This window comes from Taeniopygia guttata, chromosome 28 (genome assembly GCF_048771995.1).
Source record: "Taeniopygia guttata chromosome 28, bTaeGut7.mat, whole genome shotgun sequence".
NCBI lineage: Eukaryota > Metazoa > Chordata > Aves > Passeriformes > Estrildidae > Taeniopygia > Taeniopygia guttata.
In genome coordinates this window covers 3,628,705-3,653,073 of record NC_133053.1, presented here as the reverse complement: position 1 = coordinate 3,653,073, position 24,369 = coordinate 3,628,705, and the positions used below count along the sequence as shown (strand labels likewise).

Genomic DNA, 24,369 nt, shown 5'->3' with positions numbered 1-24,369 from the left:
CCCCTCGGGCTCTGAGCAGGGGATGGACACCCTGGGGTGACATCAGAGCTCATCACAGAGCCAGCACGGGGTCACAGAGTGCCCCAAAGGGGGGACCCCGAGGTCCCAAAGTGGGGCAGGGGGCACAGCTCAGCCCCCCATGCCCAGCTGGCACAGGTGACTGCCCTGGCCCCCGGCCCACTGAACACTCCGGGGCAGTGCCACCCCAAAAGGGAGGAGGGAGACCCTTCCCAAGCTGTCCCTGCCCCCCCCAAGGGGGCACGGGGGTGCTGCAGAGCCCCACAGTGCTGGGACCCCACCCCACAGCAGAGCCCCACGGTGCTGGGACCCCACCCCACAGCACAGCCCCACGGTGCTGGGACCCCACCCCACAGCACAGCCCCACTCTGTCCCTGCCAGCCCAGGCAGAGCCCAGCCCAGCCCCGCCCCCAGCAGACACCCAAAGCTGCCCCACAGCCCCACTCTGAGCACTCCTGGCTGGTCCCAAGGCAGAGGCAGCCAAGACAAGCTCCATAGCAAAGGATTTTTAAAAACTGAAGTTTTTATTAAAGTTTTATCCAAATTTTGTAACAAAAGATACAAAAGGGCTGGAGATCCTTATTTCTGGGACTAGTCTGACCAATCAAAACCTGACAGTTACTAGGCTAATATAAAATCCATACAATCTGCTAAAAATGCAGGGAAAAAAATTAGAAGTAACTGCTGCTCTAACTTATTTTTTTTCTTTTTTTTTTTAAATTCCTTAAACATTTATAAGTTACTCAGTTTGCATTTTACAGGATTAGTTCTTCTCCGAATGGTCACAGCGACTGTACAATGCAAGAGACACCAGCAAAGCGAGACAGGAACGGGGATGTGCTGCTGAACACAGCCCAAACCCGGGACAGGAACGGGGATGTGCTGCTGAACACAGCCCAAACCCGGGACAGGAACGGGGATGTGCTGCTGAACACAGCCCAAACCCGGGACAGGAACGGGGATGTGCTGCTGAACACAGCCCAAACCCGGGACAGGAACGGGGATGTGCTGCTGAACACAGCCCAAACCCCCCGGGAGGGATGGGGAGGGCTGGAGCCTCGGCCCCGGGGGCACTCGGAGCTCCCGGGAATGCCACAAAGTGCCAGTGCTTGTCTGCACCCCCGGGCTGTCCCCACCCGAGGGATGCTGCTGGCTGGACACCTCCGGGATGCCAGGGAAGGGTTGGGAATGCTGCATGGACCTGGCTGGCTTCCCCAAATCCTCCCTCCAGCCAGCTCCACCTCGAGCTGGAGCTCTGCTCCCTGCTGGGAAGACGGGAGGAGGAAGAGGAGGATGCCCAAGCCAGGCTGGCACCAGGGGCCCGTGCAGAGGTGGCACTGGCTGGCAGAAGGACCCTGAGAATTTCCAGGCTAACACGGTCTGCAGGAGCATCACAGTGATGGTGGCTGCACAGGCTGGACACTGAAATGAGGAGGCTGAGGAGCAGTATCCCCTCACCTGCCTTCCCTACCCCTTCCCAAAGCTGCTGCAGGCCACAAAACCCCCTCACTGGGGACAGCCCGAGGGACGGCTCTTAATGGCCAACGGGAACATGTTCCAGTTTAGAAAATCCAGCAGGAAAGCAAGTGCAGGGTTACTGCAAGGTGCATTGGCAGAGGTACCAGGTCATGCAAGCAGCCCCTCCCTCCCTCCCTCCCCACCCCCAGCACCAAAGCATCTTCAAGCATGTCCAGAGATCACATCACCATGATTTCAATCTGAGAACCCTCGGGGATGGCTGCGAGTCCACGGAGAGGAACCAGGTTTTGCACCCGAGGTGGCTCCAAAAGCGTCTTCAGAGCCCTGGGCTGAGGGCACGAGGGTGGCAAAGGCCTTCTGTGCTGGCAGGGTGACAGCTGGAGCTCTGGGTCCAGTGTGGCACAGCTGATTTCGGACACACAGATACCCTAAGGAGCAGATTTTTTTTTTTCTCTTTTTTTTTCGATTTTTTTTGGCGCTTTTTTTTGCCTTTTGGGTTTTTTTGTTTTTTAAGCTGCTGCACAAACCACCGAACGGAGAAAAGCCTTTGGTCATGAAATATTTGTGAGAAAAAAATGGAGCCTTGTATGGAAGATTCCCCTGAATGCCTACAGTATTCTAAATCTTAAAAAAATATATTGTAGATGCTGCAGCCATACAAAGGGGGAGGAGGAGGAGTGGGAGACAGGGATTTACAGTCTCACACAGACACAACGGGGAGGTTAAGACAAGCACAGTCATAGTCTGTAAAACTGATTGGCTCGCTGGGATCAGTCATCCTCATCATCCTCTTCGTCCTCTGCATCTTCCTCTCCTTCATCCTCTAGACTTCGTTTTCTCTTCACCCCGCACGGATGGTCTGCAAAGAGAGGGGGGATTCATCTCCCAGCCCAGAACTGAGCTCTGCAGCTGGGAGCAGGCACGGGACAGACTGGCACCATTTGGGGACAGATCCACCCTGCCCTGCTCCTCCTGGAAAAGCTGGCATGAGACACCAACAACCTTCTCTGCCCTCCAAGCATCCCGTAGAACAGCTGAAAAGGGGATTTTGTTGTTGTTGTTGTTGTTGAGCACCCTCAAAAACACAGCATGTGCAGAAATCAGGCACCCCTGACCAAGCTCATGGCCCCCAGTGCTGGATCTGCTGAGGCCTCAAACCCTGGGGCAGTTCTGGGGCCCTCAGGACAAGAAGGACACTGAGGGGCTGGAATGTCCAGGGAAGGGAATGGAGCTGGGAAAGGGTCTGGAGCACCAGGAGCAGCTGAGGGAGCTGGGAAGGGGCTCAGCCTGGAGAAAAGGAGGCTCAGGGGGGACCTTGTGGCTCTGCACAGCTCCTGACAGGAGGGGACAGCCGGGGGGTCAGTCTTGTCCCAGCTAACAAGTGACAAGGTAAGAGGAAATGGCCTCAGGTTGCACCAGGTGAAGTTTAAATGAAATATTGGGAAAAATTCCTTCAAGGAGAAGGTGATCAAGCATTGGCACAGCTGCCCAGGGCAGTGGTGGAATCACCATCCCTTGAGCTGCTCAAAGAAATGTCAATGTGGCACTTAGGAACAGGGGTCAGAGCTGAACACGGTGGTTTTGGACTCGGTATTAGAGGGATTTCCCAACCTTAACAATTCCATGATTCATCCAAGATCACTTGAATTCACACCAGCCACAATATTCTGTCAACTTTCATCTGGGTGTTTGTTTGTTACAGCCAGAGGAGTCTGGCCCCAAGCTCAGGTCCAAGCTGATGAGAGGGGAACGTGCCCCAAGAGATCCCCTCACACCCTCCTGGGACAGCAGCCCTGCTCCTGCATGGCCCACCAGGTCCCAGAACTGCTTTTCTAAGCAACTGACCTCTCACATTTCCCACAACAGTTGGAATTTGGAGGTCCTGAATCCCCTTTCCCTCCCTGTGTGCCCTTTGATGATGACACTGCTCAGAACCAGCTTGGGCAGAAAAGCTGCAGCAACAGCAGCCCTGCACTGAGGCTGAGGAAGCTCCAAAACCACCAAATATTTCCCTGTTGAGGGGGCTCTGCAAGAAATTGGATTGTCAGGACTCAACTCACCCTCCTCAGCTTCATCTTCTTCATCCTCCTCACCATCCTCCTCCTCATCTTCCTCCTGCAGTGAAAACAAGAGGCTTTGTTGCAAGAACCAGAATTCCATGGGCAGTAATCCCAGTCCTCCTTCCCCTCTGCCACCCGCTGGAGCCTCAGGGTAGCAGGAGAAGCTGCTGGACCCCCAAGAGCTGCTCCCATCCCTGGATGGGCTGCATGGATCCACCTCCCAGAGGCATGGCAGGGCCAGACCAGGGCTGAACTGGAAAACTCTCTGGAGTTTGTGACTCCCAGCAGTCCAGAGTGCAGGGAAAAGCCAGGAACTCCTCAGATCTGCCCCCAGAGAGGCTCCTGTGACACCCAGGCCACCAGACAAGGGACAAACGTGTGACCTGGTGACAGCCTCACCTCGTCATCTACTCCATCCTCCTCCTCTTCACCTTCCAGATCGTCGTCTTCATCTTCCTCGTCATCAATGACTTCTTCATCCAAATCATCTTCCTCCTCATCATCCTCCTCTTCCTCACCTTCTACCAAAAGGGGGAGGGAGGGAAGTGCCCCATTTCCCACACCCAGGCAGCCCTCGCCCCTCAGTGTGAGCAGCAGGCAGGGTCCCAGAGGATGAGGAGGGACAGCACCAAGCCCTGTCACCTCCCAGCAAGTCCCATCCCTCCCAGCCCTACACCCCAGGGGTGAGGGACCCACACAGCCCCTCCTCCTCCAGTGCCAACCCCACTGCTGCAGCCCCCCCTGAAGTGAAAAAGGGCTCGTCACCAAGCAGGAAAAGCAGGAGGAGAAAAAAATCCTCACCTTCCCCATTCTCATACTCATCTTCCAGTGCATCCCCATCAGCTTCAGGGTCTGAGTCTGGGGCTTCCTGCTCGTCAGCATCGAAGCCATCCAGGTAGGTGAGCTGGGGCAGGAGGGCGAACACGCTCTCCCGGTAGTTGATGAGCATCGTCACCTCGCAGTTGAACAGGTCCAGACTGCGGAGGTTTGGCAACTTTTTCTGCAAAAATCAATTTGGTAAGATTATTTCCTGAAGATCAGGAAGCCAAGGTGCGGTGGATGGGGTAGTGCACAGCTCCAGCACAGAGTGGTTTTGCCCCACATGCTGCTCAGATGGAGAGGAGTCACTGCTCCTCTCACTGTGGGCACAAGGAATTTCTATCCAGCTCCTCTGTCCTGGCTTCCCTTTCTGGAACAAACTCTGTGTATTTGCAAATCTTTCTTTCTTCTGAGCAGGCCCAGCAAGCTCAGGAGCAGCTGAGCTGGACTCATCCTGCTCAAAAGATCAGGCAGAGCTCAGGGAGAGCTGCAGCCTGGCTGCCCTTGGCACAGCCCAGCTCAGGCCATCACACCGGGCACCACGCCAAGGAAAGGAGGAGCAAACCAATCCCAAATTCCTTCTGCAGGGAATGGATGGACAAAACAGCCAGTGAGACAAACGCCCTGCGTCAGACCTTCCGGGTGCCCCTCACAGCATTCCTGGGGCAGCTCAGATGGAGCCTCAGAGGCCTTTTCCAGCCTTGCTGTGGGAATGGGAATGGAGCCCTGCGCTGCTGGGACAGCAGAACCTTCAGGCTGATGGGACAGGTGCCCTCAGTGCTGTCCAGTTCCCTCATTCCATGACACCCCAGGTGCCACCTACCTCCAACTGCCTCCGACCCTTTCCCGGTCCCTTCTCAGCTGGGCACTGAGCATCCACAGTTTTACTCATCCAGCCCCATTTCATGCTTCTTTTAGCAACTGGCTGCTGCTTTTCCAGACTGAGGAGCCATTAACTACTGGCCCAGCCTCAAACTGGGATCAAATCTGTTCCCATCAGAACCACGAAGTGCTGTTGGAACAGTTACCAAGACGTTGGACTCCTGCTGCACAGACCCAATCCCCAAAGCAAAAGTCATCCCTGGGGTTCCAGCACAGCCTCCACTCACCAAGGGCTCCAGGGTATTGATGTCTTTGATCTTGTTGCCACTTAGGTTCAAGTGTGTCAGGTTGGGAGTTTTCTCCGCTAGAACTTCAAGGCCACCAGAAATCCTATTATCACTCAGCTCCAGCTGAAGGGAGGGAATATCACATTGTCACCAAATGCTTCAGCTCGTGATACAGGGAAGGAAATTGCACCAAGAACTGGGCTACAATGAGCACACAAATTTCAGCTCACAGAGCTTAAAACCCCCTTCCTGCAGGGACACAGCACTGCCAGCTACCCCCATGCTGGTAAGTGCTCTAAAATCCAAACTGTTTAAGGTGTCATGAAGCTTCTGACAGCAGCACAAGAGCAGAAAAGCAAGACAGGAAGGGATTTAAGCACCTGAAGAGCTCAGAAGGTTTTTGTTGCACATTAAAACCAACCCCCCTCCTGCTCAGATAGCGAGCAAAGAGCAAAATTCAATGTATTTTCTGGCAAATACAGGAAAACCAACTGCCACCAGGGGCAGCACAAGGCCGAGGGCTGCTGGAGATGGGAGCAGAGTCCCAACTCACCTTCCGGAGCTTGTTGAGTTTGGGGAGGTTGGACACGGACAGCAGGTTGATGTTGATCATGCTGAGGAACTCCAGGTTCTCAAAGTCTGAGGAGAGGCCGACCACCTTGCCATCCTCTGTGCGGCAGTTGTCCAGCACCAGCTCCTTCACCTGCACAGGGACACCCACAGCTGCCACCACAGCTGCCACCACAGCCGCCACCGTCCCCCTGGGCCTCGAGGTGACACCACCAACACATCCAGAGCACGGCTGAGCCTCTAGTTCCCCCCCAAATTTAAGACCTTAAAGCCAACTAACTTTTGGCGACAGTCCCTCACCGTGGTTGGGGTTTCACCCTCTAAGCACAAGCCACAAGGCGCTCCTGCTGTCCCCACCGAGGTCCCCATCCTCCAGGGAGCAGCACGCAGGGCTTTGGAGCCATGAGATCACATCCCAAAGCTCCCTGCACATCAATAAAGCTTTCAGAGTCAGCTTCAGGCTCTGCTACAGAGGGGCCAAGCGAGGTCAGCTGGGTTTGTCCCCTCCCACTTTGTCCCCCACACCACCGGGGTGACAAAACCTGTCCCCAGGGGACTGACCTCCCTGTGACAGCATCCAGTGAGGTGACACGGGGCCTGGGCAGGGCTCAGCATATGAGCTCAGCCTCAGGCTGGTGACACAAGAGCACTGATGGCACCAAACATTGTGCCCAGCATGGATTCCACATCCAGGAACCTCCAGCAATTCAGCACACGAGGGAATCAACCCCTCAGTGCCACCAGGGCCACCAAGCACCAGCACAGAGCTGCTGTCCCCAAACACCTGGAGGGAACAGCCCCAGCTCTCACAAACCACTCCCAAAACCTGCTTTTACCCCACACATTCTTGACAGCGAGATGCAAAAATGAGCCTTGGCCAGAAGGCTCGTGGCGCTCTCCAAATTCCTCCTTCGCAGCGCTCCCATTTTACCTCTCCTGCTCACATCAGCCAACTCGCAGGGAGTCATTTTAAAACCTCTCAGCTTCCCAGGGGGAGAGGCTGGGGGCTGCTGGGCCATCTTTGCCACCTTCACAGCACAAGCTCAGAATGAATTATGGCTTCAAACTCCTCAAGCGGCATTGGTCCTTGGGGGCTTGAGTGGAGGCTCTCAGAAGTTTTGGAGCAGAGTTTGTTTTGCTCCCAGCATGACAGAAAACTGACGTGCTCCAACCAAACCGGGACTGTCACCGTGGTGGATGTAAAGGTGGCAAAGGGCAGAACTGAGTGGCTGCTGCTGTGAGGGGCGGGCACAGAGCTGAGCCTGAACTCCACCACCATGGAATCCTGGAATGGTTTGGGTTGGAAGGGACCTTAAAGCCCATCCAGTGCCAGCCCTGCCATGGCAGGGACACCTCCCACTGTCCCAGGCTGCTCCAAGCCCTGCCCAGCCTGGCCTTGGGCACTGCCAGGGATGCAGGGGCAGCCACAGCTGCTCTGGGTGACCCGTGCCCAACCCGGCCAAGCCCAGCTTTACCCCAGCCGGGCCCTTTCTGATGGCCCGGGACACCCAGCAGGGACACCCAGCCTGACCCCGCTGGCTCTGCAATTCCTGGCGTCACTCCACGGGCACCAGGCGCTCGCAGCTCCTCCTGCCCAGCAGCTCCGCGACTGCAAATCCCCCGGCCGGGCACGGAGCCGCTTTAATCTCCACCCAAAGCCCCGCTCACCGCCCGTTCCCCCCGGGCTCGGGTGCCACGACACCGAGAGTCCCCGGCCAGGGAGGGACCGGCCACGGCCCGGGCCCGGGATGGGGAGAGCCGGGAAAAGGGAGAGACGGGAAAAGGGGAGAGCCGGGAAAAGGGGAGAGCCGGGAAAAGGGGAGAGCCGGGAAAAGGGGAGAGCCGGGAAAAGGGGAGATCCAGGGAAAAGGGGAGAGCCGGGAAAAGGGGAGAGCCGGGGAAAAGGGAGATCCAGGGAAAAGGGAGATCCGGGAAAGGGAGCGGGGAGACCGGGGGAAAGGAACGGGGAGATCCAAGGAAAGGGAGCGGGGAGAGCCGGGGAACGGGAGATCCAAGGAAAGAGAGCGGGGAGAGCCGGGGAACCGGAGATCCAGGGAACGGGAGATCCAGGAAGGGGCGGCCGGAGCGGAGCCGGGGACGAGGCGGCCCCGGGGCGGGCGAGGAGCGCTGGGCCCGGCCCCGCGGCCGCCAGCGGAGGGGACCGGGCGGCCCCGGCGGCACCTCAAGGTTGATCCCCGCAGCCCCGGAGCCCTTCCCCGGGCGGAGGAGCCCGCGGGAGCCGCTCCGGGCCCGGCCGGGCCCCGCTAACATGGCCGGGCCGCCATGGCCGCCGGGGCCGCCCCGCACCGGGCCCGCTGCCTCCGGCCCGGCCCGGCCCGGCCGTGCCGTGCCCGCCCCGCTGCCCCCCGCGCCCCTCCGGGCCGGGCCGGGCCGGGCCGGTCCCGCCGCCGCCTCCAGCGCGGCCCCGGTGCGGGCGGGCCCCGCCGCGCACGTGCGCGCCGCCATGCCGGGGCTGCGGGCCGGGCGGGAGCGCTCCCGCCGCCGAACCCGCCACTACCGCCCCATCCCCACCCCGCCAAACCCGCCCGGTCCCCGCCGTGCGGGACCCCCGCGGGCCGCTCTCCCTCCTCCTCCTCCTCCTCCTCCTCCTCCTCTTCCTCCTCCTCCCCGCCCGCAGCACGTGCCGCCCCGCTCCCCGCCGCACCTCGCTCGGCTTCTTGTTGCGCAGCTCCAGCGTCAAGCGCTTCTCCATCTCCATGCTCCCCGCCGCTCCGCCCCGCCGAGCCCGAGCCGCGCTGCGCTCCCGGTGCCGCTCCCGGTGCCGCTCCCGCCCCCGCCCGCGCGCGCCGCCGCCGCCGCCCGGCGCAGGAAGAGGCGCCAACGGCAACAAAGGCGCGCGCGGCGGCGCCCCCTGCCGGCAGCGCCCCGTGCGCGCACCGCCCGCAGGGTCCCGGGTTCGAGTCCCGCCGCCGCACGGCCCCGGCCCGCCCGCACCGCTCTGCCCCCCGGCACCGAGCTGCCATCTCCGGTGGCACGTTCGGATCCTCGGATGCGGTGCTTCAGGCTTCAGCACCGCGTTCCGATCTCCAGAGCTGCGTTTCCATCCCCAGGCAATGTGTGCCAGTCTCCAGCATCATGTTTCCATCCTCAGGAACTAGAATTCCTTCTCCAGAGCCACAGTCCCATCTTCAGAGCCACTTTCCCATCCTCAAGCACCGTGTTACCACCGCCAAACATTGTGTTCCAGTCTCCAGCGCTGTGTTCCGATCTCCAGGGCCGCATTTCCAACCCCAGGCAATGTGTTCCAGTCTCCAGTGCTGTGCTCCCATCCTCAAGCACCATGGTTCCTCCTCCACAACAACATTCCCATGCCCAGGTACCATGGTTCCTTCCCCAGCAGCTTGTTCCCGACTCCAGAGCCACATTCCCATCCCCAGATACCATGGTTCCATCTCCAAAGCCATGGTTCCATCTCCAGATCCCATGGTTCCTTCTCCAGAGCCATAGTTCCATCTCCAGAGCCATGTTCCCATCCTCAAGAACCAGGATTCTTTCTCCAGAGCCACATTCCCATTCCCAGATCCCATGGTTCCTTCTCCAGAGCCATAATTCCATCTCCAGAGCCATGATTCCATCTCCAAATCCCATGGTTCCTTCTCCAGAGCCATGATTCCATCTCCAAATCCCATGGTTCCATCTCTAGAGCCATGGTTCCATCTCCAGAGCCATGTTCCCATCCTCAAGCACCGTGTTCCCGTCCCCAGGGACTGTTCCCTTCTCCAGGCACCACAATCCCTTCTCCAGCTCCATGCTCCCACCCCCAGGTGCCTCTGGCAAGTTCCTGGCTCCTGAGGGTGCAGCCAGGTCGGGGTCGGGCTCTTCTCCTGACCCCAAGGCACAGGACAAGAGGAAAGGCCTCCAGGGGAGGTTTGGATTGGAGATCAGGAGAAATTCCTTCACAGAATGGGGGGTCAGGTCCTGGCACAGCTGCCCAGGGCAACACTGGTGTCACCATCCCTGGAGTGGCACTTGGGGACATGGATTTGTAGTGGCCTTGGCAGTGCTGGGACAATGGTTGTCCTCGATGATCCTGGAGGACTTTTCCAACCTCGGTGATTTCTGATTCCATTTTCCCATCCCAGATGCCACTTTCCTGCCCCAGGGCCACACTCCTGTCTCATGTGCCACTTTCCTGTCCCCAGTGCCACATTCCCATCCCCAGCACCATGCTCTTCTCCCCAGTGCCGTGTTTTTGTCCCCACTGCCATATTTCCATTCCTAGGGCCATGTTCTTGTCCCCACTGCCACTTTCCTGTCCCCAGGGCCATCTTCTTGTCTCCACTGCCACTTCCCCATCCCCAGTGCCATATTCCCATTCCCAGGGCCATGTTCTTGTCCCCACTGCCAAATCCTTGTCCCCAGGGCCACGTTCCCATCCCCAGTGCCACGTTCTTGTCCCCAGTGCCACGTTCCCATCCCCAGTGCCACGTTCCCATCCCCAGTGCCACTTTCCTGTCCCCAGGGCCACATTCCCATTCTCAGGGCCATGTTCTTGTCCCCAGTGCCATGCTCCCATCCCCACTGCCACTTCCCCGTCCCCAGTGCCACTTTCCTGTCCCCAGTGCCACGTTCCTGTCCCCAGTGCCACACTGCTGTCCCCCTGCACGGCCCCTGTCCCTGTCCCAGCCCCTCTCCAGCCGTGGCTGGCTGATAGCTGCAGGGTGTTGGTCGGGCTCTGGGCTGAAGGAAGGATGAGATAACAGCGGGAACTCCCCTCCCTGCGGGGCTGGGTGATGTTTGTCCCTTCCCTGGTGTGACAGCAGCACACTGAGCCCTGGGCTCCTCCTGGCCAGCCTGGAGTGCTGCTGGTGGCACAGGGGCCTCGGGCCCTGCTGTCCTTCCAGGGGGTGACAGAGCTGGCAGGACCCCCTGCAGGCCTGGGGAAGGTCCCCCCTGATGACACAGAGCCACCAATGCCAGGGACCCCACACAGGAGGAGGATTCCTGCAGGATTTGGGAGCTGCTGCTGCCACTGCGCTCCAAATCGCTGAGAAAGGAGCCAGAGAAATCTCTCTGATCCACGAGCAAGGCTCCAAGTAAACAGGAACACGAGGGCTCACAGGCCAGGCCCCATGTCCCTCATTGTCCCCTCTGGCAGAGGGCCACCAGCCTGCCTTGTATGGCAGGAAATGGCTTTGTGGGCCACTGCGGGTCATTGCTGCCACTTGGCTCCAAGGCAGCCTGCTCTCACTGGGAGGAGCAGCACATTCAGCACAGGGGCTCGACTCCAAAGGGACCAAACCCCTGCTTTGCAGAGCAGATAAGGGATATCTCCGTGTAGAAAAACTGGCTTTAGTGCGTTTTTGGCACCTCTGTGACTCGGTTTCTCCAGCCAGAGAGCTCCTGCAGGGCACCACACCAGTTCCCTGTCCTAGGGGGGCCCTAAGGAGACCCAAACCCAGCCAGTTCTGGGGCTGGGGGATGGAGGATGGGATGAGGTTTGGGAGCACTGAAGGAGCAGGAGAGCAGCCCAAGGCTCTGAGTGTCCTGCCCGGCTCAGTCCCATCCCGTGGGAATGAAGGGATTTGGAAGGGAAGGGGTTTGGAATCCTGGAGTTTTTCAGGTTGGAAAGGAGCTTTAAGACCATCGAGTCTAACCATAAGGTCACAGCCAGGCTGGACAGGGCTTGGAGCAGCCTGGGACAGTGGAAGGTGTCCCTGCCATGGCAGGGGTGGCACTTTAAGGTCCCTTCCACCCCAAACCATTCCTTGATTTGGCAGTTCTACAACCACCGAGCCCGGCCGCAGTGGTGGGGTGGTTCGGGGGGATCCCAGGCCCCTCTGGCCCTTTTCCCCTCCACTCCTGGGGGCACAGGCAGGTCCCAGCACCGAGAGGTCCGAGAGGTCCGAGAGGTCCCGGGCTCCCCGCTCCGACCCGCCCCGGGCAGCGCAGGCGGGAGATGCTCGGAGCCATCCCCGCTCGCCGATCTGCATTTGTTTTAAGGTTCTTTCATGTCCCCTTTGAGGCTCGTTTCCTGTCCTTTGTGGCAAACAATGGCCTGTCCCCCCCGCCCCGGGCCGGGGTGGCTTTATCCCCCCTCCCCTGGGCTCGGGAGCGGAGCTTTATGTTTGCCTTCCAATAAAACCCCCGCGCTGCTTCCCCCGAATGGATTTAAAAGCTGCGGCTCGCAGGGGACGTCTGGGAGATGCATTTGCCGGGATCTCGGTTCTCTGGGCTCGGGCAGATTAACGCCAGGCCGGTAATTTACTGCGGGTGACAGCGCTGCGAGGCTGCGCTGGAACTGCTGACAGGGGCTGAAATTCAGGTCTGGAGCTTTTCAGGCAAGCTGGAGCACAGATGCCGGGAAAAAACATATTATCTGTCTGTTATACAACACAACATCACCGGCCTGTGTTTTGTACAGAGTTTAACTGCTTCGTTCCTGGCCTGGTGGCTCCTCAGAGTCCCTGGGGAGCCCCGGCTGTGCCACAGGGAGCTGCCCACCAGAGTTCTCCCTCCTAAAAACAGTCTCAAGGATCCCCCAGATGTGCTGTCTCCTCCAGGAGAGCTGGGGGTGCTCCCCTGGAGAGGAGAAGCTCCAGGGAGAGCTCAGAGCCCCTGGCAGGGCCTGAAGGGGCTCCAGGAGAGCTGGAGAGGGACTGGGGACAAGGCCTGGAGGGACAGGACACAGGGAATGGCTTCCACTGCCAGAGGGCAGGGCTGGATGGGAGATTGGGCAGGAATTGTTCCCTGGCAGGGTGGGCAGGCCCTGGCACAGGGTGCCCAGAGCAGTTGTGGCTGCCCCTGGATCCCTGGCAGGGCCCAAGGCCAGGCTGGATGGGGTTTGGAGTACCAGGGACAGTGGGAGGCGGCCCTGCCCATGGCAGGGGTGGAATGGGATTATCCTGTACCAGGATATCCCTGTATCCCCTCTTCCCATATCCCAATCCCCTTTCCCATACCCCAATCCTCATTCCTGTACCCTAATACCTTTTCCCGTACCCCAACTCCCGTTCCCCATACCCCAAGCTCTTTTCCCGTACCCAAATCCCTTTCCCTGTACCCCAATCCCCATTTCCCGTACCCCAATCCATTCCCCGTACCCCATTCCCGTTTCCCGTACCCCATTCCCATTTCCCGTACGCCATTCCCGTACCCCAATCCCGTTTCCCGTACCCCATTCCCGTACCCCATTCCCGTTCCCGTACCCCATTCCCGTACGCCATTCCCGTACCCCATTCCCGTTCCCGTACCCCATTCCCGTTCCCGTACCCCATTCCCCATTCCCGTTCCCCAATCCCGTTTCCCGTTCCCCATTCCCGTTTCCCGCTCCCCGGCTGCACCGCGGCCCCGTTTCCCGCAGGGGGCAGCACCAGCACGGCCATGGGGGGGTCCCGGGCTTGGGGGGTCCCGGCGGGTCCGGGGGATCCCCGGGATGGGCGGGGGGCGCAGGGGAACCCCTGTGCAGGAGGGGTCTGAGCAGGGTTTGTCCCCAAGGCCAGCCCGGGCACGGTGCCCTGCTCTGGGATAAGGGCTTCTCCCTACCCAAGGGACACTAAAACACCCCTGGGACCACCCAAAATCCCATCAGGACACCCCAAAAATCCCTCAGGACCCGCTAAAATCCCTCCAACCCCCCCCCCAAACCCCCCAGCACTGTCGTGTCCCCGGCGGGCAGCGCCAGCCTCCCCAGAGGTGACACCACTGGGGCGTGGAGGGGTCCTGGAGACACACCTGGGACATGTGGGACAGGTGGGACAAGGAGGGAAAAGGTGGCACATGTGGGGACAGCTGGGGACTGCCAGTGTGGGATGTGCCACCTGCAGGCGTTTTTTTGTAATTTGGGACGAGGTGGAGGCACCCCAGAGGTTTGGGTGGCACCGGGGTCCCTCTGGGCACTTGGCAGAAGGTCCCAAACGGGAGCTGCAGGGTCCAACCATTAACCAGCAACACCAAAATCTGTCCCCAGGTGCCACATCCACGCTGCTTTTGGGCATCTCCAGGGCTGGGGACTCCAGCACTGCCCTGGCAGCTGTGCCCGTGCCCGACCACCCTTCCTGTGAAGGAATTTCTCCTGATTTCCAACCTAAACCTCCCCTGGCCCAGCCTGAGGCTGTTCCCTCTCCCCATCCCCTCCTGTCAGGAGCTGTGCAGAGCCACAAAGTCCCCCCTGATCCCCCTTTTCTCCAGGCTGAGCCCCTTTCCAGCTCCCTCAGCCCTTCCTGGTGCTCCAGACCCTTCCCCAACTCCGTTCCCTTCCCTGAACACGCTCCAGCCCCTCAAAATTCTTGTCCTGAGGGGCCCAAACTGTCCCCAGGACCTGAGGAGCCTCAGCAGTGCCAGCCCAGGGACAGTCCCTGCCCTGCTGGTCACCCTCCTGGTCCAGCCATCCCCTTCCTGCTCCCCTGGGCTCCTGTCAGCCTCTGCCTTGCTGCCCTGCAGTAATTAGCTGTGCCCTGCAGTAATTAGCTGTGCCCTGCAGTAATTAGCTGTGCTCTGCAGTAATTAGCTGTGGATTCTGGCATCCCTCAGCCTGTACCCATGAAACAGCAGCCAGCCCCTATCTCTGAGCAGATCTGGAGGCACCTGCAGATCCCTGCCTGATCTCCCAGCTGAGCCATGCAGGGCAGGGTTGATCCTGCACAGAGCCAGAGCCCAGCTGCTCCCAGACAATCCAGCACCACCTCCTCTGCCTTGGAAAGACAGGGTGGGAATTGGAGCCCAGGGAGAGACAGCAGGGATGTGTCTGGGGTGGGATTTGGGGAGTCAAGGCTGCCTTTAGGACACTGTCCTCACCTCACCTGCACATGGAGTTGTCACCTCCAGCGCCTCCCAGGCCGTTTGCAAGACTTGCAACAATTAATTAAAAATTAATGACTGGTTTTACAACGTCCCCCAGCTCAGCCAGACCCAGCAGTAACACCAGGAACAACCACAATGGTAATTCCTGCTTGGCACTGCCAAGGGGCTCCTGTAAAGGAACCAGCAGCCAGAGAGGGCACAGAGAGACCACCCGTCCCAAGGAGCTTACACAGGGGGGAAATGGACTCCAGGTGCCCCAGGCCCCAAGGTGCACCCCTAAATTAGGGTTAAAGAACGCTGCAGCTGCTGGGATGGCATTTCCAGGGACCCCAGGAGCACCAAAGAGCACCTCAGTCAGGGTCACAAGCAAACAGGCAGGAGGTCTCTGTGTGTAGGATCCTCAAATGTCACCACTTTGGGGTCTACAGCTCTCAAATGCGGGTTTGAACAGCACTCACATCCTTGTTGGAATGTCACCGTGTCCTGTCCCTGCACCACTTTCCTGCCACCTGGGCTGTGCTTCAACTGCATCAGGTCTGAGCCAGCTCCTGACATTTCTGCTCAGCATGGCCATGGACAGCTGAACCCTGAGGTCTTTCCCTTCTCTGGCCTGGGCTTGCACTTGTCTGGAGAATTTCTGTGAACAGGTGGGAAAAAATCAGGATTTCTGTGTTTGCTCCCACAGCACTGCTCAGTCACAGCTGCACTTGCCCCTAATTCACATAGTTTGTGCTAATATCCTGGTTTTTTGCAGGAGAAACATTGGAGTGAGAGCATCCCTGGGCAAGCTGGAGCTCCTCCTCATCACCTCCATGGTCCCAGAGCATGAGGGGGCTGCTGTGCTCTGTTCCCTGCCTGCAGTGAGAGTTCAGGACACGAAAATAAGATTTGAGAAACATCTGTCTTTGGGAAAGAGCACCACAGGGAGAGGCAGGCTGTGGGTGGGATGGCTCCCTCTCCCAGTTCCCATTCCAGTTTCCCAGTCTCAACAACAGGGGAGACAGGCACGGGCTCAGCCTGGAGGCCAGAGCAGCCTCCTCCTCCTCTGTCACCAGCCTTGTGCAAGCCTCTCGCCCTCCCTCCCAGGGTGTGGGAGAATTCCTGGCAGGCAGGAGCAGCTCGGGGTCCAGCTGGGCTTGGGAAACAGCTCCAGGAGCACGGGAGAGCTCCCAGGCTCCCTCCTGCACCTTCTCCAGTCTCCCACATCCCCCCTGAAACCTTCCAGAGCCTCCTCAGGGATGATTTGACAGCCCAGAGCTGTTGGGATGCCAAACTCCATCCTGATGCAAGCAGGAGGTCGAGGGAGGTGCAGCAGCCAGGGGTGATTTTGGGCCCTTTGGCTTCACCTCAGAGTTGCCTGAAGACTCAAACTCTTGGGATTAATTGGTTTTATTAGCTGGAGATGGGTTCTAGTTCCTGCAGGGAGAGGCAGGAATTAAAAGCGTAACAAGGAAGTGAAGAATTGGGAAGTTATTAAATGAAGGAAGGAAATATTTCTGCAGGCAAGGGCTACTGAAGGGTGGATGTTCAACAAAAGGAATGTTCCCAAACATTCTCCACAGGGTTTGGCCATCAGACACCTGGTGCCCCATCAAATTGTACCTGGGGAAGTTCAAATTGGGTAGTAGGAAGAGTTCCTTCATTGAAAGGGTGTCCAGGCACAGAAACGAGTTTTCCTGGGAAGTGGTGGAGTCACCATGGCTGAAAGTGTTCAAAAAACCTGTGGAGGTGGCACTTGGGGACAAGGTCTACCAGTGGCCTGGCCAGTGCTGGGTTGATGGTTGGACTTGATGGCCTCAGAGGGCTTTTCCAAGCCCAGGGATTCTGTGGTTCCATCTGGTGATTCCCAGTGTCCCTGGGGAGATGCTCTGTGAAGGCTGCTCTAGAACAGGGACTGGACAGAGCTAAAGAATAAAGCAGGGATTTATTAAAAGGATCTCCTCAGTGGATCCACCTTGGGCAGCACAAGAGCCCGGCCAGGGCTGCACCCACGATGAACAAAAATGGTCACAAAATACACAATTGCTCACGGGGTCTCTCACTTTTATCAGTTCTGCTCCATTTGCACATTGAGTTCATTGTCCAATTCCAGCTCCAGCCCAGGCAGTCCCATCCTGCTTGTTTTTCTCTCTTCATTCCACCTTGTTTGTGCTCTTAGGCTGAGATTTGGATCATTTGTCCTTGGTGCCCAGCTGGAGAAGGAATTGTTTTGTCTCCCTGCTCTGTGCAGAGAGCTCACCATCCCATAATATGAAGCCCAGACCCACACACTAAAGCAGCACAGAAGCTGAAAAATGTAAAAGCTCAAACCTGAGGCATCAGGGGCAGCCTTGAGAATTGGGCACAAGTTTGCCAACAGATCCTGGAAAATTTGGCACAAGTTTTCCAGCACAACCCTGGAAAAGGCATCAGGACCTTCCTATGGAATGTGCACAGAGGGGAAATGTCCAGGGACACTCCTGCACCTCCCTGCCCTCCTCTGGCTTTGCCAGTTTGGATGACAAACTCTCCCAAGAGGTTTTTCCAGTGGCTCTTCAAAGTGACACCGTGTCCCTGTTCCAGCAGCTCCTCTGAGCCCTCGAGGCACTCGCACCAAACTCCTGTTTCCAAAAGGGAGAGAGTCCCAAATATCCACCTTCCTTTGGGATGGGATGGGATGGGATGGGATGGGATGGGATGGGATGGGATGGGATGGGATGGGATGGGATGGGATGGGATGGGATGGGATGGGATGGGATGGGATGGGATGGGATGGGATGGGATGGGATGGGATGGGATGGGATGGGATGGGATGGGATGGGATGAGAAACACCACAAGGCTCAGGGATGTGCACTGGGAATGAGCAGGGTGGGATGGGGAGGATGGGAACAGGGAAGAACTTCTTGGGATTGCCCATTCCAGCAGGGAAGGGCTCCCAGCGCAGCCATCAGGCAGCAGGTAAGCAAGGGGGCACTGGTTTTATGCTGCCAGAGGGAAGGGTTAGATGGGATATTGGGGGAAAATCCTTCCCTGTCAGGGTGGTGAGGCCTTGGCACAATTACCCAGGGTATTGGGTTTGTGGCTGCCCCTGGATCCCTGGCAGTGCCCAAGGCCAGGTGGGACAGGGCCTGGAGCAGCCTGGGACAGTGGAAGGTGTTCCTGCCATGGCAGGGGTGGCACTGGATGCTTTTTAGGGCCTTTCCAGACAGCACCTCGTTAAATAGACCCTTGTTTCTGTAGAATATGACCATAAAAATAGTCTTTAAAAGGCTCATATAAGCATGGGCAGGACTGATCCATCCTGGCAGGTTAAACATGATGTCCCAGGACCTCCAGCTAAGGAAGTATTAAATCACTGACCACCAGAAGATGGGGCAGGAGGCAAAGATGTGTCTGCCTTCTCAGGAACTTGCTCAGGCCCTAATTCCCCCTCCTGAAGTAGAGGCAGCTGCTCCTGCTCTCTGCCCAGCAGGGAACAGGGAGCACAGAGGGGCTGGGGGTGTCCTTGAGAGCTCAGAGACAGCCCTGCATGAAGAAGTCTCTGGTTCCCAGGGCTGCTTGCAGCCTCTGCTATCAAATCTCTCCCAGGACTTGCACAAATCACCGGGGTCTCCTGCCAAAACTTTGCAGCACTCTGGGCAGGATTGCAGCGTGGGATCACACAGCTCCCTGCTCTGAGCTGCTGCCAAGGCCCTGCCAGCTGGGATGGGAGCTGCAGGCTCAGCCCGAGCAGAACAGAACTGTCCCTGCATCCAGAGTTAACATCCCAGCAAATGTCCCATCCTGGAAAGGTTCGAGGCCAGGAACAGCCTGGGGTAGTGGAAGGTGTCCCTGCCCATGGGAATGAGATGGGCTGAAAGGTCCTTCCAACTCAAACTCTTCTAGGGCTTCTTCTTCCAGGGTAGGATTTTATTAAATAAAGGTGACAAGTTGCTGGCTCCAGGGGTGAGGTTTGGTGAGGAGCCTCCCTGCTATGTGGCTGCTAAATCCAAAATCTCCTGGAGCTCCAGGCAGCCCTGTGGCTGAGAAAGCCCAGATTGTGCTGTGCATGGCCAAGAATAAGATTATTCTTTTTTAAATATCCTGATTTAGATATTTCCATCTCCAAGAAGAGGAGAGTGGGGCAGGGCCGTGCTCAGCCCCTGCAGGTCCAGCAGCTCCCAGTGAGTTACACAAGCCACAGCCTCTCCTCACACCTTGCAGTGCTGGAGGCACATGTGACAGATGACAGCACTGGGAGAATGTCCTTTAATCACTCCTGTTCTCACTGTCACCATCAGCAATTATGGCATTTGCTTTAAAGCTGTCAGGATTTCAAAACAAGCCCGGGGTGGTCAGATTGACAAAGCCTCCAGGGCTGCCTGGTATGGCATCCTGCCTGGAGTGCAGATCAGGGACATTGCTCAGTGCTGAGGGATGGCTGGGGAATCTCTCCTGGACCCCGAGACCAGCCCTGTGGGGCCTGACAAGGCTTGTGCTGTGCCCTGGGAGGCTGCCTTGCACAAGGTGTTGCACAGAGCAGGTGTTTCAGGCACTGGAGGCTCCAAAGCCACACCTGGCGTGGGGTGCTCCTGCCTTTGCTGCTCCTTCTGCTGCTGGATTTTGGTTGCCTGGAGCCCCTGCCCTGCCTGGTGGGGAAACACAGAGATATTTCCAGCTCTGCAGAAGGGAAAGGAGTGGGGACATTGCTCTGGAGGGGCTCTGAGGCAGCAATGGAGGCAAATGCTCCCATTTGGCTGAGCAAGGCACATCAGCATTAGCACATCTCCTGCTGCTCTTGTTATTTCTTCCTGACCACAGTTTGTGAAACAGCTTCCCAGCCAGGCAGAGGACAGATTCCTGCTCTATGGAGCCAGGAAGGAGAGGGATTATCTGACTGTTCAGCATTAGCAAAGCTCCCAGGTCACCTGCTTGTGGTTTTATACCTGGAAGCAGGAAATTGCAGCACTGGATTTGAAGTACCAAAAGTAAGGATGGCAGTGGGATGGAGCCTGTCCAGGCAGCTCCAGGGCCTTCCTGGGCATGGACAGGGTGCTGCAGCAGGGCAACACCAAGCCAAAATGCCTGAATTCCCTTCCTGACTCGCCCTCTGCCTCACTCTGAGGATGCAGCAAAGTCATTTGTCTCCATCCACCCCAGGGCTCTGACTCACTCGTGCTGAGCCAACAGCAGTGGGGCTGTGGGATGCCAGCACTCCCACCTCATCCTCCCTGCCCTGCTGCTGCTGCCCCTCTGCCCACAGCAGCCAAAGCAGTAAATAAACACCTGTGGCCCTGAACCACAGTGGCTGTAATTGGTATCTCTTAAAAAAATCCCTCGTCAGCAGCAGTTCAGGTGGAAATCTCAATCCAAAATGCCACAGGACAGAGCAGAGCAGCCTCAAGTTAAGCAACTGGATTCTCCTAAACTCACCTGCCAGAGTCCCCTTTTCCCAGTTTTTGGCAGCAGAAGCAGCAGAGCTGCCTGCCCAGCCTGGCAGCTGGGCCGTGAAACCACTGGTTCAGCCCCTGTGAACAGTGCAGCTCCTGCTCCATCCCTCAACTTGGGACACCCTGGGACAGTGGAAGGTGCCCAAGGGGTGGCACTGGATGGGTTTTAATGCCCCTCCCAACACACACCATTTGGGATTGTGGTTCCACTGCCCGCTCTCAGCTGTCCCAGTGAGATCCCCGGTACCCAGCACCTGCCCCAGGGGGACAGAGAGGCAAAGGAGCTGGGATGAGGCTGTCCAGGTGAAACCTGTGTCACCAAGCCTGGCACATTGCCTGGGATGGGGGGGCCTTGCAAGAGGGCATCAGTGCCAGGGAGCAGGAAGGGAGCAGCTGAGGGGACAGGACAGTCCCTGTGTCACTGACCTTCGCAGAGCTGGGCAGACAGGAGGCGTGAGGAGCCGGGTGGGGAGGAGGCAGCAGGGCTCAGCAAGGAGGTGAGGACGCCAGGGAAGCTTTAAAAGAAAGAAGTTTCAAATACAGGGAGGTTTAGAATCACAGAGTCCTTAAGGCTGGAAAAACCTTTACAATGATCAAGCCCAGCACTGCCGCTGAGTTCATCGCTGACCCATGTCCCCAAGTGCCACATCCACACTGCTTTGGAGCACCTCCAGAGATGGTTACTCCACCACTGTCCTGGGCAGTTTTATTACAATGCTTTACAATTTTTCTGTGAAGAAAAAGCCTCTAATTTCCAATCTAAACCTCCCCTGGAGCAACTTGAGGCTGTTTCTTCTTCTCTTGTTGATTGTTCCCTGGGGCAGAGCCTGACCCCCACCAAGTGTCCCCTCCTGTCAGGAGTTGTGCAGAGCCACAAGGTTCCCCCTGAGCCACCTTTTCTCCTGGCTGAGCCCCTCCAGCTCCCTCAGCTGCTCCTGGTGCTCCAGACCCTTCCCCAGCTCCATTCCCTTCTCTGGACATGCTCCAGCCCCTTCTGGTCCTTCTTGTCATGAGGAGCCCAAAACTGCCCCCAGGATTTGAGGTGGGGCCTCAGTAGAGCCAGCACTGGGGGGTCTCTGTGTTAGTCTCACAAGGCCCAGAAGTTTCACCCTGTGCTCCCCTGGGCACCCTCCTGTCCCCAGCCCACTGCCATGTCAGCATCTCCAGCATCTCCAGCATCTCCAGCATCTCCAGCATCTCCAGCATCTCCAGCATCCCAGGCCCTGCTGACCACAGGCAGGAGGATGTACACATTAGCAGGAGTGTGGAGTGAGGACTCAGCAGGAAACCAAGCTCTCTTTATGACCTAGTTATTGATGAATCAGGGGAGATGCAGACCCATTACACCCTCCCCAGTTATTTACCCACTGCGTGGCACAGGATGTAGCAGGGATGCTTGGACACTTTGCTCACCCCAAGGGTGCCAGAGGTTTTGGGGTGGGAAAACATTCTTTTCACAGATGTTCACACAGACCAGGCATCACCTGTGTGGGTTCCTCTTCCCAAATCCACCTCTGCCACCTCCCCTGCCTCTCTTCTCAGTGGGATGGGCAAGTCACCACTTGTTTCTCACTGAGATTCCCTGCGGAATTGGGGAGCTCCTTTCAGCCTGGAGCTCGGTCTCCTGCTCGCAGAGTCCATTGAGAATAAAAAGCAAATCCATCCCAGATCCTTCACCATCCAGGGGTGGGAGCAGCTCTCTGGGATCCCCTCGGGCCCTCTGCTCCAAGTCTGTCCCAGGAGAACACTAAGCCTGGACTTGGTGACAGGTAACGGAGGCTCCACCATGGTGCAACATCAGCTGCTGCTGCAGTGGTAATTACCCTCATTTACAAAGCCAGGTGGATTTATGAGGCTTTTGTAAGCCCTGGCACAGCCCAGGTCTCCCGGGATGCTTTTTTCCTTAGGAGTAGCGAAATAAATGGCTGAAATTCCCAAAGAGCTTCTCCCCATGGCAAAGGCTTGATCCCTACTCTTCAGAAAGTGCAGGGACAAGGACAAGGAGAGGGACAGGAACACCTTAGAGCTTGGTCTCACCTTGCCTGTGGTGTCTCAACCAGGAAGAAGTGGCCAAATAATAAGTTTTATGTTTAAGAAAACAACATATTTGTCTCAACTCTACACGCAGGGAAAAAATGTTGGTTTGGGGGGAAAAGTTTAATTGATGCCAAATTTTCTGAGTGCCTGAATGAGGCCCAGGAGGAAAATATTTGCAAAGCAGTCACCCAAAGGTGTCCTGTTCATAATTCTTTAACTAAATAACAAAATAAACCGGCTAGAAGAAGTGAGATCTGATAACAACATTCTTTTTGATCATAATAAAACAGCATTTGGGGGAAAAGTTGACAAGTGGCTTGAATTTAAATCCTGAAAGAGGCAGCATCACCTTGCTCCACACTTTTTGATGAAAATCCTTACATGGGTTTTCTCCATGTGCAGGGGAGTTTCTGTGGATGTTCCCTCCCCTGGGAGAAGCAGGGCCAGGACCAGGTGCGTGCGCCTGCGCAGGGAACCTGCCCGGGGGCACTCGGATGATTTCAGGCTGCATTTCCACCCCGCTCTTCCAACCCTTCCAGCTCACGCTTCCCTGCCCTGCCTCCTCGCCCCTGCCCATCTGGGGGCACGGATATAAACCCCTCCAGCCAATATGTTTCCTGTGGGCACCCAGCTTTGCCTGGAGGGTGCACATGACTCCTGTCCCATCCCAATTCTTTCCCTAGGGACAGAGAGAGGGGATTTTCTGGCGGCTGCTGGCTCTGAGCTCACACCGTGGGCATTCCTTCGGAGCTAGAGCAGCAGGGCAGGTTGCTGCTCCAGCTTTGCTGGAAACCTTGGAGCTCCCAGAGAGTGTGGAAGCAGTGCTGGTCCATCCAGGGATCACAGGTAAGCCAGGCTGGGAGGAGACACCAACAGCCAGTGCTGGGCACTCCATCACCGCTTCCATTTTTCTGCTTCTTGTTCTTGTTTTTCTTCTTCTTCTTCTTCTTCTTCTTCTTCTTCTTCTTCTTCTTCTTCTTCTTCTTCTTCTTCTTCTTCTTCTTCTTCTTCTTCTTCTTCTTCTTCTTCTTCTTCTTCTTCTTCTTCTTCTTCTTCTTCTTCTTCTTCTTCTTCTTCTTCTTCTTCTTCTTCTTCTTCTTCTTCTTCTGCTTCTTCTGCTTCTCCTTCTTCTTCTTCTCATTTTTCTTCTTCTCCTCCTTCTCCTTCTCCTTCTCCTTCTCCTTCTCCTTCTCCTTCTCCTTCTCCTTCTCCTTCTCCTTCTCCTTCTCCTTCTCCTTCTCCTTCTCCTTCTCCTTCTCCTTCTCCTTCTCCTTCTCCTTCTCCTCATTTTTCTTCTCCTTCTTCTTCTCCTTCTTCTTCTCCTTCTTTTTCTGCCTCTCCATCCCTTCACCCTCTCCCCACTGACATCTCTTTAGCCATGAGGTGGGATTTGCCATCCTGCCTCCAATTGTTTTTTCACCTTGCATCGCTGTAGAGGCGATGAGGGATGAGGAGAGAGTCCCCGTGCTGTGGAGGAGCACATGGAAACCCAGGAGCATGAAGAGTCAGCCCTCAAACCCTTCTGCCTGCCACCCATTTGGCTGCTGTGGCTGTGATCTCAGCTGCCCTGGGAAGCAGCCAGCCTGCATTAAGGAGAGGCCATCGTTAGCAGTGGGGCTCACCCTCGAGTCGGTCGGTCTGGTCGGAGCAGGAGCTGCAGAAGAGCTCGTTTGTGTCACACTCCTGTGTTTGCTCCCTTTGAACTCGGGAAGGGAGGCAGGGGAAGCTGTGGGAGCCTCACCCTGCTGCACCCAGGGGACTGCTGGATACGGCGGTGGCTCAGCTCACCCCACTGCAAACGAGCTTCTCCTCAAGAACATCATCAGCTGATGAGTGGGTTTGAGACAATCTTCCCTTCCCTGCATTAGAGCTGAAAAGGCTTCCAAAGAAAAGCTGTTTGCCACCAGTGTCTCAGGAGCTCAGAGGTGCCACTGAGGCAGTGTCACCTGCCAAGTGTCACCCACAACCTGCTCGCTCTGCAGGGCTGGAGCAGCAAGGCTGGCTGGATTAGTCCCACACCGCATCCAGGGACTGAACTGCTCAGCTCCAGGGAATTTCTGCCTCTGTTTTCTACCAAAAATCTAGCTACCATGGGTTTGGTGATG

At 57.1% G+C, this 24,369-nt stretch overlaps 1 protein-coding gene across 2 annotated transcripts; it reads right to left on the bottom strand.

The window, feature by feature from the left end:
• Positions 1-523: 523 nt before the first annotated feature.
• Positions 524-8,879, bottom strand: LOC100218528 (acidic leucine-rich nuclear phosphoprotein 32 family member B). Of its 2 annotated transcripts, none has more exons than XM_030256900.4 (7): positions 8,721-8,879; positions 6,039-6,188; positions 5,486-5,608; positions 4,359-4,557; positions 3,957-4,078; positions 3,558-3,612; positions 524-2,356 (listed from the first exon to the last, which is right to left on the bottom strand). In XM_030256900.4, the coding sequence occupies exons 1-7, from the start codon at positions 8,772-8,774 to the stop codon at positions 2,268-2,270; spliced, it is 792 nt and encodes a 263-aa protein (XP_030112760.1). In that variant the 5' UTR covers positions 8,775-8,879; the 3' UTR covers positions 524-2,267. The 2 variants fall into 2 exon arrangements, with proteins under 2 accessions (XP_030112760.1, XP_030112761.1); XM_030256901.4 differs by having other exon boundaries at positions 3,957-4,075.
• Positions 8,880-24,369: the final 15,490 nt, after the last annotated feature.

Coding starts and splice junctions, on each gene's coding strand:
- LOC100218528 (XM_030256900.4), bottom strand. CDS start 8,774: ATGGAGATGGAGAAGCGCTTGACGCTGGAGCTGCGCAACAAGAAGCCG. Junction 6,189..8,720: donor GCAACAAGAAGCCGAGCGAG/GTGCGGCGGGGA, acceptor GTCCCTGTGCAG/GTGAAGGAGCTGGTGCTGGA. Junction 2,357..3,557: donor AGAAGATGAAGCTGAGGAGG/GTGAGTTGAGTC, acceptor CTCTCTTTGCAG/ACCATCCGTGCGGGGTGAAG.